Source organism: Varroa jacobsoni, unplaced genomic scaffold (genome assembly GCF_002532875.2).
Source record: "Varroa jacobsoni isolate VJ856 unplaced genomic scaffold, vjacob_1.0 scaffold_797, whole genome shotgun sequence".
NCBI lineage: Eukaryota > Metazoa > Arthropoda > Arachnida > Mesostigmata > Varroidae > Varroa > Varroa jacobsoni.
Genome location: NW_019213699.1, coordinates 390406 through 410360, shown reverse-complemented (window position 1 = coordinate 410360; position 19955 = coordinate 390406). Strand labels below are relative to the sequence as shown.

General features: G+C 38.1%; 2 protein-coding genes across 12 annotated transcripts in view; one reads left to right on the top strand and one right to left on the bottom strand.

Moving 5' to 3' along the window:
• The first annotated feature begins 324 nt into the window (after nt 1–324).
• Nucleotides 325–19955, top strand: part of LOC111263886 (solute carrier family 35 member H1) — a 24715-nt gene continuing 5084 nt past the window's right edge. For 3 of the 10 annotated variants that reach the window (XM_022839347.2, XM_022839358.2, XM_022839356.2), the window contains exons 1-7: nt 742–2381; nt 8480–8616; nt 10546–11035; nt 13389–13463; nt 13606–13745; nt 14310–14551; nt 19331–19414. In XM_022839347.2, the coding sequence (XP_022695082.1) occupies nt 10850–11035; nt 13389–13463; nt 13606–13745; nt 14310–14551; nt 19331–19414 (727 nt within the window). In that variant the 5' untranslated portion in view covers nt 742–2381; nt 8480–8616; nt 10546–10849. The other 7 variants (XM_022839351.2, XM_022839350.2, XM_022839355.2 and 4 more) reach the window with 7 other exon arrangements.
• Nucleotides 19134–19955, bottom strand: part of Ufc1 (Ubiquitin-fold modifier conjugating enzyme 1) — a 13743-nt gene continuing 12921 nt past the window's right edge. The window contains exon 4 of one of the 2 annotated variants that reach the window (XM_022839361.2): nt 19134–19447. The gene's annotated coding sequence lies outside the window, so the exon portion shown is untranslated. The remainder of the gene's footprint in view (nt 19448–19955) is intronic. The other variant, XM_022839360.2, reaches the window with a different exon arrangement.

Here is a 19955-nt window from a genome sequence, read left to right as displayed (position 1 = left end):
TTTTATTCTGATCTAGTGCGATCTAGAGCTATCGTATCCTTTGCGTGAGTTTCATTGCAATGGGATTGCTAATTCAGGGCAAACAGTTAGAGAAAAAGCATTAACTATGTCATGCGATTGTAATGAGTCCTAATCAAAAATTGCATATTCACATAAACCTATTTACTTTATATACTTATTCAAATATGTATTCTTAGTAGTATAAGGAGTATACGTACAAAATATAAATGTAAAAAACAAAGGAGTAAGAAAACGATATAAACTCCCTTGTATTTGATGAACTTAATTTTTGAAAGTCTCGTTTTTTGCTAAACATAAAGAAATTGTCCTTGTAATGTTTATACTGCATCGTAATAGCTTAAAGGCTTGCGTGCGCGGATTGTATGTTTAAACAAAGCATTTTTTTGACAGGATGCTCAGCCTAAGATCTCTCTAGGGTAAGAAGAGCAGATGAATAAAGAGAGATTGAATAAAAAGCGATATCTGAGGCCGCGGATCGAGGTTTAAACGTTGGCGCTTCTTTGTCTCCACAAGTGTGAGAAACTGATCACTATCGGAGCTGTCCTCACCCTTCGTCAGGGCGAGGGGTGAGCTACAGGATGAATGAGAAACAGTGAATGGAACCTGATTGCATACGAAAGTCGCATTTGCCTATAATAGCAGCAAAAGCAGACGAAAGTAAGCAGCAGAAACCCCCTTCTTCATCCCCGACCGAAAACAACAACAATGGTAACAGAAAAAATAACAGAAGTTGGAGCAGCTGTTAGGAAATGAGCGAGTGAGCAAATGAATGAATGCGCAGTAACACGGAGAGTTAAACAGCAGTAGCAGTGGTGACAGTACTTTAGTAGTAACCGAAAAAAGTAGGAGTCAGTGTCTTGGACATCTTCAGCGCGTGAGGCTGTTGTTATCGTTCAAATCCTCCATTTATCCTCTTTTTGCTGTTGCTGTCGGCGCTCGTAGGGGCTTTCCTTGTAGTGTCAATGGCGGTTGGGGGCATTACGATAGTGATAAAAATCGCGATAGACGCAAGGGTGCTCCCTTCTCGTTGTCGTCGTGCTTTAGAGTAATTTGCTATGTTTGGGGTGGATTAAGTCCTTTTAACAAAGAGTTTGCTTGTTGTTGTTTTTCCGTGGCGGCTACTGTCTGTGTTGTTAATGTTTAGGTTGTCCTTCTTGTGCCGGTGACAGCCGTGTTTGTTCGATTCCGTTAGCTCTTGTTTCCACCAAAGCAATATCAGGGTGAACGATGCATAGAAAAGCGACAGAGACGGCCAAATGAACAGAATAGGCGTCTATTACACTAGGCGACGATCGGTGAGCGCGCATCTTGTAACAGAATAGAATGAATACAACTGACTGAACAAAGTGCGGCAGACGAAAAATTTCACGAAAGTCGGGACAACGATGCATGGACTGCTGTAAACAGGGAAGAGGCTTGAAGGCTGACTGAGTGAACGTCCATCTGACAGACAACTGCCTGAGTAAACGTCGGAAGCAGCAGTATCTGTCTATTTTGCTAACAGAAGAAACGTAAAAAAGACACTGGCGGAACTCAATTCACACTAGCTCAGCATACATATAAAATATCTGTCGGAATATACTAGCGATTACTATTGACTGCTGTTCGTTCTGGCGTTCGTATTTGTAACAGTAATACTCGACCACTTGTCGACTTTACCATCACAAAAAGCAGAAAAGTCTTTCTGCTCAATCATCAGAAGAAAAGTCAGTCTTAGGCTCACCGTTATTATTTGGCCGCATGAGTGAAATAATGCATTATCTTTTTTTTTGAGGAGACATAATCGACAAACCCGCTTTATCATTGCTGTTACTACAATTACTGTAGCCACCTTTCGCATTCAACGGCATCGTTCGCTACTGTGCAGATTTTCGAAGGAGATTGCCCTCATTAAGAAGGAAAACACCGAGGCGAAGGAGAATTTTCGAGGAAGAATAAAAAACGACAGGGAAAGCCAAAGAGGAGTTTTATAGGCCGCACCGCTCACACACATGGTAACGAGTCTACTAATAGCAGTCTAGTGGCTAATCTACGGCTATATCTTGTCGTACTGCTTGGCTGTCTGTGTCCGTATCTAAAGGAAATGCCCCTGCAGGAATCTGCGAACGTGCCAACATAAAGCTAATTACGGTAGCGCATTTACTATTAAAAATGATGACTGCGACAGTATCCACTGGTTCGCGCTTGCGACTAAGCAGCGGATACCAAATTGTTGTGTGTGTTCGATATATACGTAACGTTTCGTCGCATGCTTGTTTCTCAGCAGAAGGCTACTGACGACGACTACTGGAAGATTGTAATTTGTGTGTGACCATGCAGGCCTGTGTTAAAAGCGTAATTGTTTCAAGTTCATGTTGCCGGTGAGCCTTCAAAGACCTTCACTGCGGTTTTTAGGTAACAGGCTGACACTAATGTATACTAATAATGTAAGAAAGGCATATGTGCGTAAGACATGCGTCCGTTCAAAGCCTTACCCACTGTAGATGTTATTAGGCGCTCTATTACAACGCAGAGCTAAAACAGAGAAGTAAATGATCACATAATTAATGCAGTCCGCGGAATTTAAATTTGTGAACGTATGCTGCAGACGGCAGCAATCAACAAAAACATACGTTTACGAATTCGAAATTTATTGTATTTCGAGATTTATATAAGGACAAATATTTGTAGCCAAATGATACGCTAAAAAAAGTTTTACTTTTTAACATGCGTTTTTAACTTTAAAAAGTTTCTCGAGAAGACATTTGCAAAACTAAGATTAAGATGACTAAGCTGCAGCCCTGCTCAAAATAAGTCTGTCATACCTAGTAGCAAGAGATTTACTACACAAGTGTTAAATTTTTGTCTTACCAAAAAACATATAGCATTATGCCTATAGTTTATCTATTAAGTTTAGTGGTTTGTTTCCTGTCTTCATTTTAAACTTGGAAACATATAATCTTTAATGAAACTGATCATGGTTTAAAGTGGGCCGTTACATATTTTACGAACAATATTAGAGTAACAGTGCTCACAATTCGAATCGTAACCATGGAATCTACCGGCAAAAAATGAGTCTAACCAACGTTCACAGATCGTGTATTTTAAATCGTGGACGCCATTACTGTCGTTGATACAGTCATCCGGAGTCCGAGCGTCCAATTTGCTGTATCTGTAACTTTGGTGCATGAAAATTCATACCATATATCGACACTTGTCTTGATTGCCCTATCACCCGCAAATTCGGTACGGCTGTCGTTTATACTGACACGAATTAGCCGGATTGCGCGCCACATACTTGATAAATATGTAGCCCGTATTCTAGACTGATGTTTTAGAGTTCTTTTTGATTGGTAGGGCCGTTAAGGACAACTTCAGGCAAGTATAGCGTACTCTGTGAGCCTATTAGTGTTTTTTTTGAAATATTTATGACTCAGCTGAGGATAACTTGATGAGGTATCATTTATATGTGCTTGCCGCGGCTGACAGGAGCCTCTATCAATCCGTTGCCATTATATTGGGTAATTTGTAATTAAGCAACTTGACAGATTTGCCATCACTTATAGTAAGCGCAACTAGTAATAACCAAAGGCGCTGTAGTAAAAATATTGATAATCATATGTCTCTTGCGTATGGTTATAGTAAAGGCTAGATATCTGGGAAGGATCTTGAGTTGCGTTAAAATGTACCTAAACATTTCCCATCGGTTCAAATGTTAAGAGGGAGGAAAATGCCACCTTCAAAGCCCTTAAGAATTTGCAGAACACCGAACGAAATATGATAGTTGCTTAGGCCTTCGAGCTGTACTCAAAAGAAACTTCCACTTTCAAAAAAAAACGGTAGTTCCCATTTTCTTGCATGAATTCGAATACATTGTTCTACATGGTTGGCTTCAGCAAGCGATCGGGAGTTTCTTAAGAAGATCTGTATTTTCTCCTTGCTTACTTATTTGATTTCTTAGGCGGTCTAATATTTACGTGAAATTTCGAAAGTCAAAATATGCTAGTGATATAGCGGAATAACCGCCAGGTGTTAAAAACCGTTGAAAGAACACAAATGGGTTGAGGCACCAACTACAGATGGCTAGAAGATAATGGGATAACAAATAAGGGTAACTAAATAATCAACGCAATGCAACAGTCTTATTAGAATTATGCAAATAAGTTGCTAAAACAAGAGTTGTTATGAATGAATCGGACGCGGCTTCATATAATAAACAAGTAGAGAAAATTTACCTTGGTACCATATAATACACAGACGAGTTCGCAGCGTTAAAAGAATTTTATTGTTTTTTTAATTGAATATCATACTGAAGTTTTTTTTTACTAACTAGTTACTAACCTAACCGTAAATACCCTATTGTCTCTAACAAAATAATGATGTTGCTAACCTAAACCACAACTTCATGCAAACGTCATTTCTTTCATGCATTACAGGCATTCATAGTTTAAATATTGCAGGCTGTAGAACGAGTCGAGACGTTCGCAATAAATCGCCGCTACCATTTGATCGGTACACAAGAAGGCTTCGCGTTTTCGTATTATTTCTTTTTCCCATTCTTCGTTTGCTTATTTTGAGTGTTATATACTGTTGGAAAAATATTTGCCCCTTAAGGGCCTAGTGTCATATTTGGTTCAGATCATAAAATATATCCTTCCATCAGATCTAAAAATAGGAATTTCGGGTGGCAAGAATACCATTTTCAAGAATTTTTATTTGTCCTCAATGGAAGTAAAAAAAAGACTGCTAGAACAATTTAGAATAGATCTGGCGGGTATGACGAGAACTTTATCACAAACAGGGTCATTTTTTACCTTGCATACTTTTTTGTGAATTTTACGATCTGGCTAAAGGTGATAATGGTAGCTAGGAAGATTTTCAACAGTATATAACTCTCGACAATAGACGAATGAAAAACTAGAAAAGGGAGGCAATAAACTAAAACGGCTATTACTTATACACAACCCAAAATCCTGCAGAATGAGTACATACGCAAACTGTAAATATAATGTAATATACTTTGATAATCTGGCCTTTTACAAGCAGAGTTTAATTGCAGAGTCAGGACATTATTATTCCTAGATCTGGATAACCGTTTAACAAAACAATAGCCATGAATTCCGTCTGGCTTTGCTTAATTTTACCTTGTATCGTGTGTATTGTTCTTAAAATCTACTGATAGATATCCTATGACCATATATATTAGGAATGTTTGGTACATCACGAAATGGTGCAACGACACTGCAGAGTTTATGTTCATCCTGCTAAGAAACGTAGAAATTTAATTGTTTCTATTTCGAGCTTAGAATTTTAAGGCAATCATGAGAACAAAATGTTTTCACTTATTCAGTTGTCACCTTACGTAGTTACTAGATGTTTTTGCTTCTAAGAAAACGTGACACTTTAAGCATCTAGCACATGCACAGAGGAACTACCCTTTCAATAGCTTAGTTGAGACAAAATAAGCGTTCCACTGTGGGTGCATGTAATTTGGAAATGATTTGCAGCTATAATTTTCGCATGATAAACAGTCTTTCCTATTACCCTTCGATATTCTTTTGAAGATAGGAGGAATTATGTTGGACTTGAATAAGCGTGTTTTTTTAAAAATCGAAATACCAGCAGAGCAGCCATATTGTTACCTTTCACAGCTATTATTTTTGACCTTTCCCCTTTTTCATAAATAATTTGTTATTTTCTGTTAACATTAGGAATTTAACCAGCGCAAACCAACATGCTGCCTCCCATTGCTCATAGTTTTTTGTGCTCGAAGTTTTGATTGATTATCCAGCCAAATGCCGGATAAACGTGGGATAAGTGGATAAAAAAAACGCTAGATGCTCTTTTTACATGTGTCAGTCCTAACAAAGGTGAGTCGAGTAAACGACATATTATATTAGATTCTTAAATCAATGTGTCTTCTTGCATGATCACGATAAGGAAATCAATATTTAATGAACCTTTATCTTATCGTAGTGTTATGTATTAAGTTTATCAATTTAGTGATATTTTCTGCACTGCAGAATTTATATCATTTGGCTAAAATAAAGCGCTCAGTTCTTTATAATTTTAATCCTAGTCGGCTTATGTGTCTATTTTAAATTGCTTGTTTGCAACAGGTAAACGTTTAAGCTAGATAGAATGCGTCGATACTGTAGTTACATTAACTTTTCGCACTCAGATTATATTAGTACCTTCGTATAAATTCATGTTTAGATTAAATCTTTAATTCGTTTTAAATAGATTTGTTTGTCTTGAAAAGGATTCTGTAATTAGTATATTTTTCGATAAATGGTTATTTTGAAAGTTTTTAGTTGAAATCCTGTTTTTCGTCGTGGGGCTTTTAAAGCTCGTTTTTATTTTTAGAAATGTTTTCTAAACTCTCATCGCCGAGTTAAATTCGAAAGTGACAGTAACTCATCGTACTACAAATAGTACGGAACAACGCGGTACTGATTGAGTGCTTGAGCATGTTCAGACAACTAGAGCTCGGTTATGTTCTGACTGTAAAATACGTATGTATGTATATTTATTTATTTACTATATCGGAAATCCCTTGTGCCATCATTTGTATCGATTCAGAGTACCTTTGGGTTTTGTACCCAGTAGGTTGAACAGTGTATTATTATAACAGTATTATATCAAAACCTGGGCGTGTGAGACAGAATGAATCACACATACTGCACCAATCTGTTGCCTTTCCTAGCAGAGCACGATATCTAGCCTATTTCATTTAAATCTGGAAGCCTTTGTCGACAGGTTTGTGAGGCTTGCCATAGTGTTCCACTTTTCTAACATTTTGCAAATCTTGTCTTTCTGGCATTCATCAACGGCATCTTTGGGCCTTGTGGATAGTCACAATTCTCCCGTGCTAATTCGTTCAGTTGATTAGGTAGTTATGATTGGAGCAAAATTACGATGCCTTTTTACAGGGTTATTAAGCAGCTTGCTACATTTTTAATTTCACTAAAGTAGTTCAACAGAAAATTGTAAGATTCTGCAATAGACGCGATTTTTTAATGAGGCATTCTGGCATGCCTATGATTTTGGTAGCAATTTAAGTATTTTTACTTTAAGGATCTAATAAATATAGTTGAAGGATGTCTTTAGACGAGAAAGCTTACAGAACAGATATACTGACCATTGTTTTTTCTAAAATATTTTGAGTCTATATAGCTATCGAAATGGGAGGTAAGAAAGGCGGCGATGCATTGTTAAAAACGACTGACAGTTATTCTGCGAATGTTGCTTATGAAGTTGCGTCAGCGTATGCATATGTTCTTGTCAATTGTAAAAAGCAACATGAAATAAAGGATCATATCATAGCTTATTTTAAGCTAACTTCATCTGCAGATAAAGTTAGTTCGCTACAACTATAGGAGAAAAATCGCGACTTGATCTCTGAGGAGTTTTTCATTGTATTCAAGCTCATCTAGCAAATCTACTTTGACTCGTCTTTCCCGTGGTAAAATCTAAATTTCAATTTTATTGCAATTTCTTTTTTTTTTTTTAGGTTTTATTGACACCAGTCAATAGATATCGAGCAGCTGAATTAATTAATGCGATATCTACAACTAAAATATTTTTAAAAATCACGAAAACCCTATTAGTCGTATTGGTTTGTTTATATAATACTAAAGTGAAACTGTGTTTCGAATAGTTATTTGAGCGAATCTTTAATACATGTTAAAGCGGCAATGGCAAACCTATTTTTTGTGAAAAAACGTTTTTAAATCATTAAAAAAAATAATAATTCCAGAATATCAAATAAATATATGCACCTATTTGGTGACAAAAAAAGGACACAAAAAAATTAAGCCTTTAACGTTTCAGGAACAGGGTCAATACATCCAAGACGTATCAAATCATCCATCTTCATTTGGTTTACCATATGCAACTATTTATCATGTCTACCCTTATGTCTTAGTGATGTCCTAAGAAAATATAAATACGTAGATTTAGAGGAACATGTAATTACTACCCATTACAATAACTTTAAACCTTGCTGATGTTCTCAGCGTCGTCTTATTAAAAGTATCGATAGGTTAGTCGACTTTGTCAGTGGGTAAACCTATTAAAAGTCGGTTAAAAGCTTAGACCTCAGCTCTTGGCCGATTTTATTTACGTGCGTTCCGGAAACAGAGACATTCTGTTAACGCTGAAAAGGCATCGTAATCAAATAGAATAAATGTACCAAAAAGCAAGATATCACAAGAAATACAAATATGGCTGAGCTCCTTGCTAAGTATGGCCCATAAAACAAGCTTATGAAACAATTACGGGTAAGGGTTTACGTAGAGCTTAATAATTGCAATTGAACACCTGTTGGTTTATATTTAAGATAGACTATTTTAGTCTCGATGTAACATAGTTAAATCAGGTAAATCAACGACAAGACAGCTCATGGTCCGTTTAGTCTATGCACTACTAAAACTTCGTGTCTGTTTGTTTGGTTGTTCCACTCAAATCGACCCTTCAGAGTGATCGGATTGGGTTGATTTTGAGCGGGTCGCTGGAGTTTCATCTTGGAAAGAGCTGCACGTAACATAGAGCGAATCGGATGAATACCTTTTCCCGGCGGAGGAATTTATTCCATAGAGAGTACCGCTGATTTAGGTAAATTGCTTGTTTTTTTTTTACCTTTTTTTTCTACATTTGTTCTTCTTTCGTTTTTTTTCTATTTTTTGGCTTTTTCTTCTTTTGCACATATATTAGTAAAAATTGTAGAAACAATTGGGCTATCTTCTGGTGGGACTTTTGTTGAAAATCTTTTTCTATGACAAAATTATGGCCGAATGTTTATATGTTGATGTTCGTATTTACATATTGATGGGGTCACTCTTCCAATCAGAAACTTTCGCTGAGTTGAATCAAAATGCAATTGACTGCAATCCAATCTTAGCTTTCAGGTCGAAAATGCCGTCCGAAGGGTGAAACTTTGACATGGTGTTCTATAAAAAAAAAGGTTTCCTTGACGTCAGTCGATAGATTCCAACGAGTTGAGCAAAAATGCAGTGTACGTCCCTTTATCTAAAATGAACATTTTTGAGTGAAAACTGTATTAATCGTACTGGTTTACATATCTAACAAGGGACTGAAAATGCGCATCGAGTAGTTGTTTAAGAGAATATGTAACAAATGTTGTTTGGAAAGTTGACGCGGCAAATGTAAAGCTGATTTCTGCAAAAAAAACTTTCATAATTCATTTCCAGAGAAAAATGCCAGAATGTTAAACACATATATGGGATCATTTATTTATAACTGAAGAAATCAATAAATAAAAAACAGTCCTTAAACCTCAATGGCATTCCAGAAACAGAGCTAAAGCATTAATCGAGAAACATCAAAGCATCATAAAAGATTTATGATATCTTCATCTAATTATAATGAAGGAAGGATGAAAAATCTCCAAGCTTTGGAACAGAATCAATCTTGATTTTCTCTATGATATATATAATTATTTCGTACAAAAAAACAAATAAAAAAATTCCATAAGCTACAGTGAAGTTTTAGCAATAGAATAGGTTACCCGACTTTGTCGATGACAATATCAATAGACGTGCGCAGCATCTAATCGGTCATCGATTCACTTGATTTACATACGTATCCGAAAATAGGCCAACGGCCTATTCTATTTACGTGCATTCCAGAAACAGAGTTAATGAACCAACACGAAACTTTTTACAGTGGTTGGATTGGGCTGATTTTTGCCGTACTGTTAAGGTTTCATCCTGAGAAAAACTGCGTCTAAAATGAAGATTGATATTTTTGAGCTAAAATTGCGAATACGCGATTGGTCAGTATTGGTTTGCTTATGATAGGAAGAAGTGAAAATTTGTTTTTTTAGTGCCTTTTTAAGTGAATTTCTAGTAAATGTCAATTGAAAAGTTAAAGCAGCAAGTGAAAAAAGATTTTCATGAAAAAAAATTCTAACTTATTTTTAGAAAAAAAGGCAAATTTTAAATAAATCAATGTGAATATTTACTATCAAAACAAATCTAATAAGAGATAAAAATTCTTAAACCTCTGGTAGCGTACCAGAAACACATTCAATATGCCAAGCAAGACAGGTTAATTGCTCGTGTTTTCAGTTAATATAATATCTGTAATTATTAAAATTAAATACTCGGATGCGTTCTGAAAATAGAGTCAGTTAGTTAACATTAAAAAACCTCGTAATCCAGTTGCGGAGATGCACCAAGAGGCAACATTTAATGAGCGAAAAAAAAAAGCCTACAATTGGCTAAGCCCCCTGGCGAATATATTAGAACAAGCTGATGGGTTAGGTGAGACAGAGTAATTGTAACGAAATAACTGTTAGTGTATATTTGTTCTAAAGTTTTCGTTAGCTTAGGTACACGAATTGGATTAGTTAAATTGATCAACAACCAAGCAGGAGTGAGTAAGCCTGCGGCTTTCTCTAGTATGATTCTAAAATTTAGAATTTTCACCGTGCTAAATTCATTTCTAAATCTAACTTAAGGTTTGTTATCCAAAAAATCGCACGTGCTGTTTTTGAACTAACAAATTTTCTATTGTTTGCAGGCCTACTCGAACGCTGAATGTATCGAAGCTAATCTGTGGGAACATCTCTTCTAACAAAACCATCATTATACCGTAAAAGCAACTGTTAAAAAAGTAAGCACTAATCAAAAAAGTCTATCAAACAAAGTTGAAAGCTAATGAGATAAATAGTATGTGATTTGCAATCTTGTAAACTGGTGCAAGCCGGAAGCAAAGAGGGCATCCAGAAAAACTGCTGTGGCCAATTTAAACACTGGCTGGTGATGAAATACCGTCACCATTAAAAACAACTTTGAGCATCTTCGGCTATCGTCTACGGATCCCGATGCGGATATCATCAGGGACGATGACGTTGCGGCTGCGACATCCTTCTCCACCTGTATCTATTACGACTATCCTCTCGTCTATATCTACGAAGTACCTTTGGGTATCCGTGCGAACAATTGCATTGGTTCTTCTCTACTATAGCTTCTCTATTGGGATTACTTTCTACCAGAAATGGTTCATTAAAGTAAGTTGAATTAGTAAAAGTATCAAATACGATTTAGTCCTTTACTTTCCCTTAATGCACGATTATATATATACTTCGGATGCCAACGGAAGTATCCAAGATAAAAAACAATTCTGGTAAATCTACGCAATATTTAAAATGGTGCCTGCCATTTATGGCTAAAGTAATGCGGAAAAATCTTAGCCAGTTGGCAGCAAAAAGGAAAAGGTAAAGGTTTCATTGGGTAAGATATCTATATGTAATAACGTATAGTAGATTAACTAAATTCACTTTTTATAAGAATCTTTTATATAATGCAACATAAAGTGAGTACTGTTAGATTTCTTAATTCTAACTAGAGTGTTGCTTGGTATGAAAATAAAGACGTCAAACGAATCAGTAGCTGCAAAACTTTTCAACTAGGTATAATGTAAGATTGGCAAAAATTGACGTTTTCCGGGCGTCGTATCGAATTTAGCCCTTCTTCATGTAAGACGATGAATAACATCGTTGCAAAGAAAGCTTGTCGTTTTCATGACCTTAGTAAGTAGTGCTTCGGCTAAGTTTTAGGAACTCATTGAACTCGTTCATTTGTCACTCAAGAATAAAAATGGTCATATGCTCTGGCTTAGGACAGATTCTATGCAGTGTACTCTATAGCCCAATGGTTAAATGAAATCGTACATATTTAGATAAAAGTCATTATTTTAGGTGATTAGTTAGCTTGAACCCTTACTAACCAAAACACATTTATATTAAGAAAATAACAGTATATATCCTAATATCGCACTCAATATTTTTGAGCAAAATATATATTTAATGAGTAAGTTAGAGATAAGTAATTTTCGTACGTTTTTAATATTTCTTATTGGATTTACGTGTTTAGTATCTGTTTGGTTTTATTTGTGAAGCAAAACTGTTCTCTCTCTATTCTGCAAGTCTTCTTATGAATTAGTGGTACACGGACAGAATTTAATGGCAAGTTCAGACTTTAAACGAAAAGTTAAATGTTCTAGCTGAAAAAGATTGTTTCTTTAAGATCAGTCCTTTCTTGCCTCCCACTGAAGTCAAAAGCTTTGGAAGCACCCTGAAATATTTATGATCTGTACAGCAAGAGTTCTATAATTCAGAAAACTGTTTGAGGAAACGTTTGTTAAGTTCAAAAATGAATTCTTAGGCCTAACGTTAACCCGGCTAGTCATCTGAAATTCTCGACCATCGACTCGTTAATTAGCCCATACTATTAGCCGGCATCTTGAATAGATGTAATTCAATAGAAATTAGGAGTCTGCGTGTGCTGTGAGCTAAGTGAAGCGCGTAACAAAGCAAGGCTTTTCACTGACCCTCAACATCTCGCCTGGCACAAGGCAGCACACACAATGACACCTTCCTAAAGAGAATTGTCACTAGATAAGAGGGATATGCACGTCTACATGAAGCAGAGAAAGGAACGAGTAGTTCTGGAAGATATGTCAACGCTCAGAGTTCAGCTGAATCTTCATTACAATTATTGATTTCTGGTGGTGTGCCAAGAAAAGTCTTTGACAGTTAAAAATGCTTTAGAAGAACGGTCAGCAGAGATGTGTATTGTGGACTAGTTGCACTGAACGAACGAACGGGGCTATCCAACAGAAAAGGCCGGATCGACAACTTAGTCATGCTTCTTAACAACGATTTCCGTCCCTACATGGCAAAGGTTTTGCAAGCCGCTGTGCAAGCATTTAAGTAGAATGTTGTTTTTCACGTTCTCACTTGGTACTTCCAGCATATGCAAAAAAATTTGCTGAAACATAGAGTTTTAGAAGCAAAATATAAGAAAACCTCTCAAATCAAACGTGCCATATATATATATATATCCGCGGGATGATCCGCGAGTGCTCTGTCACGTCTAGAACTTTTGATCGTTCTTACTTGGCTTAAAGAGGATGAAGCATATTTGCTTATAGGCAGAAATTTCGACATATTAGAAATTGTTCCATATAATGTAATCTAGGCAAGAATTTAGGCTAAAATAGTCAATTAGCAAACTAGCAACAACAATTTATCGAGGTCTCTACAAATAGAGAAGATAAACTGAATTATCGTTTGTGAAAGGTACTATATAGAGGAAAAGCACGATTCCAATAGAGCTAATTAGAGTGCGATTCCAATTTCCTGTTTTTGACCATGATGTTCTATAGTCGGCCATAGTTTGCATCAGTTCAGTTAGGGAATCAGCAGGGTAACGGGAACAGGGAAAGCAGCATAACGATAAAACCTGATATCATTTGATCTGTCTCGTCTAATAGGCTTTAATGAAAGAATGATCTTTCCCCAGAAGAGATTGCATTTTTATGTCTTTCATTATTACTTCTTTGTCTTATCTGACTTTCAGGAATTTCATTTTCCACTAATCGTCGTCACGTGTCATCTTGTTGTCAAGTTCATCCTTTCGTGGCTCTGTCGAGTGGTCAGTAACAAATAATGTATTATTATTGTTAGTAAAGTTTATATATAAAACGTAAAAATGATGTTATATAAAGGGCTTTTTATTACGTATCAGATGTGATTGTGTAAGAGAACGATCATTATCAATGTACATCGTTACTTAGGTGTACACTTTGTTCACTCGTCGGACGAGGGTACTACTGCCATGGAACGTTTACGTCCGTCATTTGGCTGTTACCGGAGTTGCATCAGCTCTTGATATCGGCTTCAGTAATTGGAGCTTTGAATTCATCACTATATCACTGTAAGTATAATAACGGATGGATTCATGTAATGTTCATACTCATTCATACTGAAAAACTCTGAACTGCGTTTATTGCAGTCCAACTTTTCACTTTCGGATTGTGTGTATAGCGAGTCTTCCCAAGCCAGCCATACGAAATCTATTTTTCAGAATTAGATTTATCTTGAAGCTGGTTTTACGGCGACAAAACATTTACACGCGTGATTAGATGGTGGGATCTGTTTAATTTTTTTTCCTTTTAAGTAATAAATCAATAGCGTATCACAATATAGAATCTGAACTTCCACTATACAGCTAGCTCATTTTAATAGTTCAGATATTATCATAGTTATTGAACTTCTATGATGAACGTGCCCAAACGTTTTTAGTTGTAAACGCATCCTTGCCGAGTGCGTGTCATCAAATATATATTGACTGAAAATAGTTGATCCCACGCAAATTAAAGTGGAAGTATATACGCACATTTAATGTATAATTGAATGATCTAGTTCTAAATATGTGGATAAACAGAAAGGGCGTTAAAATGTACTTTTTAATGTTGTGTTCCTTTTCGAACTTGAACAGGTACACAATGACTAAATCTACATGTATCATCTTCATTTTGGCTTTTTCGCTGTCATTCGGTCTTGAACAGCGACGACCATCGTTGATCGCCGTTGTTTCTCTCATCGGAATGGGTCTGTTTCTATTCACGTACCAATCGACCCAATTCAACCTCGAAGGATTCTTACTTGTGCTCAGTGCCAGCGCACTTGCTGGACTCCGATGGACGCTGGCGCAATTAGTTATGCAACGGAAAGAACTTGGTACGTTGTTGATTGCTTGGATTTGAGGGTTAGCGCTCATAGCGAATTTCAGCTATCATGATGATCTGCATTTCGACAGAAAACATACGTAAGCTTCTACAAGGATCCTGGTGACAGCAAGTCATACGGTGACGATTTGTTTCTCTACGAGACATGTACATACATAAGTTATACATAAGTACATATGCAGCAATGACGAGGTTCGATTTTCTGGTAGATGATGATTAACCAAATGGCTATAAGGTATTTTACATCCACACCTGTCCGGAACCGAAGATAGATTTATTGTTACTGAGCGGAGTGCCTCCAGCCTGCACCCAATCTTTTCGGATATCCCTCGGGTTAGCAGTGTGGTCTGCGTAAGCGACACGCGAACCATTTGGTTTCACGGCGCTCCATCCAGGCTCGGATGTGGGTATTAGCTTTACTTTCCGATGCAGACCCATTGCGTCGACGGGACTCGCCACGGATGTGCGTGCAAGAAAAGGTGATTACCCCCCTTAAACACGATATGGTTGTCACGGTGCATCACAGGCGTATTCTGTGGCTTTTCAAATATGCGTTCAAGTGTGTTGCGTAGCGACTTTTCCAGACGTTCTCTGTCAGGTTCGTTCAGATGGCTGTCTACATGGAAGTCAAGCAGCATATTTACATATATGGTATAGTAAACGAAAGGCCGTATCAGGGACTCCCGACCCGGTGAGCGGTAGGGACTCCTGAGCACGGCCCAACCTGCTACCAATTATTCTTCGCATAAGCCAGCCATTGTTAGAAGACAGTAGTCACTACCCTATACGAAGTCACGGATGTACTCATAGAAGATGTGCAGGATTCCATCCATCTGAACCGTGGCCCTAGGCAACCTTACGTGTTTCCAATTTTATGTTCCGCACCGCCTTCAAGCATATCATGAGACGGTTTCCAACGTGAAAGGAAACGTGTGTATACCCGCACTCGAGACCATCACGCGTTCTTAAGATCAGCAGGCAAATATGTGCCCACTAATATATTACGGGGACAGGCCTTAAACATTTTAAAGGTCGTTACTACTGATATAGAAGTATCAGCTGGCATTTCTTAGCCATCACAGAGTAAGGACAGTTCAGCACCTACCAAGATACAGAAGCCGTTTACTGTTTACAAGAAAAATTGACATGGCCTGGTATTCGACAATACACGACGATAAGCCTAAAGTGTTCTCATTCTCGACCCTAAGGCCATACCTCGCCGTAACGATGGCTCTGTCTCTCCTAGGATGAAATTAGGTAGACCTAACCCCGCTAACTATCGGCCATTTCTCGTCGCGGTCCTCCGGTGTGTAACATCGGGGGACTTGTGCACCAGGGCATTATATGAAGTTGGGTTAGTCACCGCAATGAACGTCACAAAGGACATCGATTTTGCTATTCTTCTTATGTTGTACAAGAGGATGGTTTAGTCGCAATCGAGTCGTACCTCGTTTCAGAAAGTTTCTTCAACTTTAAGGAACGCCTCCCCTTTTCGTCATCCGCTCGAAAAATTCTTTTGGGGGTCGACCTACTCTAGAGGAGATCGGTCTTTTTAATCCTGTTTAAGTACGTCCCAATCATGGTTCTGGCTACGACCTTTAGATTAAACCGTACTAGGCCCAGGATACGAATACGGTCTCAAACGTCGCACCACCTGTGGCCATTGTCGACCTGCACCAAATGTTTCACTTACTTCAACTATTCGTCGGACAATTCCCGTCAAAGACTAATGCTCTGGAGCCTTAGCCTGCTGCAGCTGTCCACCAATCAGTGGATTAAAACAACTTGGCTTAGTCGTCTGAAATATTTATATAAGGTTTGATAGAAACATGCGCAAAATTTTTAGAACTCATAGGCTGTGTCGACGCAGCTGTGACATTTGTTTGTTGTTACGTTGGTACACTTATTCCATTCATAGCTCTATGTTGCTAACCGTTTCGGATAAAACGAAGCAATAGAATTAACTTTAGTCTTAATCATCCAATAAGGTGCTAAATTAAAGGTGTTGCTTTAGGCGAACCCTGCATAATCGAACGTTTACAAACGTCTTCAATAGGACCGTGAAAGGGTTGGAAATTACGAACGCTCTGGAGGACCTAGCAGATCAATAACGGATGATAACGTCCAAAAAGTGAAGGAAATAACTTTGGGCAATCGCCGATTCACTATCACAGAAGCTGCTGACAATGCTAGGATATCATTTGGCTGGTATCAAGCATTCTTTTTTTGGATATTTTCAAATGAATGGCTGCAAAGTTTGTTTCGAAATTTCTGAATTTGATAGCTTATCAGTACTAAATGGACTTTGCTCAATGGTACATGAATAAAGGCAGCGAGATCCCCGAGCAGCTTAAACGGGTCGATGAAAAGTATGTGTATGGGTATGATAAATCGTCCCAGTAAATGCTTACTGCAGAGCCGAACCTGAAAAAGACCGTGCGTAGAGAAGGCTCTAGATTTCAAAAACGTAGTTTGCCGTGACCAGAAAGCTCTACTCCATTTATGTAACTAGAAAAAGACGACTGTATTTGCAGGCAAACAATTCTTGGCAACTGCATCATGACAATACACCTGCATACACGTCACTGTTTCTTAATCAGTTTTTAAGTAACACAATTATGTTTTAGATTCCTTACACACGGGACATGGCCTGCCATTGTTATTTTGCAACCTAGAAAGACTTATAGAAGGACGACGTTTCGATCAGATTGAGGAAATTAGAACCGCCGAGGGGCTGAAATCCATAACGTAATAATCGGGTTCCAAAATTGCTTTCTGAATTGGAGAAAACGTTAACATAAAACTGTAATGTGAAGGAGAGTACATCGAAGGGGGCACAATTGATACTGACGATTTTTTTCTATCAAAATTGAATTTTGCGTGATTTATATCAAACCGGAGAAGTCTTCCGCTATCTTCTCGAAGGACCTTTTCGGAATCCGGGATATTCCGCGAGTCGTGATCTTGTGCGTTAGCTATACTGCTCCCTGGGTTACAGAACTTTCCTAGGTTTTCCTGGGTTTCTTTTCTTTCAACCGTAGGCCAGCAGAGTTCATAGACACTAATAGCTTTTGCAGGTGACGATGGGTATTTGAGTCAGCTGAGCAGATCAGATCAATGTGGCACTTCTTAACGATTTTATCCGTCAGTTTTTGGAACGTCGGGGCTGCATTGGCAAGATCAAATGCCATTCACTTGAATTGGTTAAGCCTCTTTGGCGTGCAGGATGCCTAATATGAGAGACTTACCGTCGTCGAGGGTACAGAAGTAAGTCTATTCGGGGGTGCCAGCCTCATGAATCTATATTCGTCAAGGGGGGGGGGGTGCGATATCCTACTTTGATGGGATTAAGTTTGCGAGCAATTACGCTGATCCCACACATCCGTGTTCGCAACGCTGAATGAGGATGCGTACGAAGTCTCAAGGTTTCTAGCCTGTCCGTTTGCAGTACAGCGCTAGAGTGGTTTGGACTACTACCGATATTGCTGCCCTCATTGGTATAACATCCTCTTAAAGTGATTACGAGGCAGGAATGTTTTCGTTATAAACCGACACTTTCTCGCCAAAAACGGCTTTCCCAGAATCGGATCCTGCGTGAGGTTATCGGCGATTAGGAATGGCTTTTCTGGCCTATCGTCGATTACGACATGAATCACCCTAAAGTTGCCAGCGAGTGCACCGGACATCATACAGATATGCGTGTTCTGAAAGCCTTGCCGTGTCTGGCGAGTGTAGCTTATTTATTTACCAACTACGCAGAGATTGCGTTTGCATCCATCCCAGAGTCGAATATTGTAATTACCTTACCGCAAAGAGATTTGACCTTGAACTAAGAAAAGAGTTATTGGCGGTTTTGTTTATGCGACTCACGCTTCTGCGAAAGCAAGACTCCGGGCGTTGATTTTTTAATGATTCTGCTCAAAAATATTTCATCTTCGGCTAGTTACTGGAGGCTCATCGGACGACCCGTATGCCGCACCATTTACGGATTTGAGCGTGTTCCTTTTCGTGGGGAAGCCGCGCAAGCATTGGGAAAGTCCACGTAACCGCCCTGGTAAGACAGTCGGCAAAATTAGCGCTCACACTATGCTTAACGTTTTTTCGGAAAATCCCGGAGATGTACGATAGCCCTAGTCGAGGCATTAGAAAGCTTTTCTCGTAGATAGCTCCTGTCGTTTCTACAGACATGTGGGCAGCAAGTGCTTAGAGCATGGGTCCTACTTCCGATGCGCCCTTATCGCCTTCGCTTAGGCGTTTGCCATGGGCTAGTCGACGCTCGTTAGTTAATGTTGATTTTTTCTAGATAGAACTGACTTTTGTAGTACGGCGTAGATAGATAGATAGATGAACACGCGCTTGTAACGATAAACAACTCTCTAAATTTTCTTTTAATCTAAAAGCACCACTATATATGTATACATAAAAGTAAAGCACGCATTTCCTAACAATTTTCTTCATTCTCTTTTGGAATAATTTTGTTCTGCTGGCACTATAAGAAATTCTTAATAAAAAATAAATAATAAAAAAATCTTTCTCACTGTTCATAAAAACGTATTAGAGCAAGCACTAGCTCGTTTTACTTCCTGTCATGTCATTTATTGTATGAGACACATAGGCCATACTGGGTCACTTAGCTTTATGGATTATAAATGAATTTAGTAACAGCTAGCCTTTATGCAGTAGCTAATAGAGTGTATCAGGTCAGATTAACAATTTAGTAAGCGGACAGTACAATAATTATAAGCTTTGATATAAAATGAACACTTTACAGGTTTGGGCAATCCCGTTGACATGATGTATCATATCCAGCCGTGGATGATACTTGGTCTGCTTCCGTTGGCCATAGCGTTTGAGGGTGAGCTTAGTGTGGGCTTTGTCTCTTGCCTAGCTTAAATTGAGTGACATAAGAAGAACTGAATAATTAATAATGATCCTAATGCAATTACTTTTTTTTGTCCTTCATTAGACATGCATATTGCTTACATTCATGTAAAAAACAGCAACTTTACGATACCATTGCGCATAAGTTTACTATAATTTTTAAAATATGTCTGCATAAGAGAAAAACATATATACATTAGCAAATACGATACAACACGAATATGAACGCAATATCGGTCTATCAATTATTAAGTTGCTTGAACGTTTTGCCCTACTTCGGCATTGGTTCAGAGTTGTCCTCCATGCTTGTTTACACTTGGCTCCCGGCGTAGGCCATCTGACGTATCTTTAGGTTGGACAGCTGTGCACGTTGCCGCTGAATTATCATAGGGATGCATTACGTACTTGCTTATTATTAAATTCGTTTATTTACTTTTGACATTACCAGTTAGTAACGCAGTTTAATGTTGAAAGGCTGATTTGCATTGCAAGCTTTGAATCAATTTATATACATG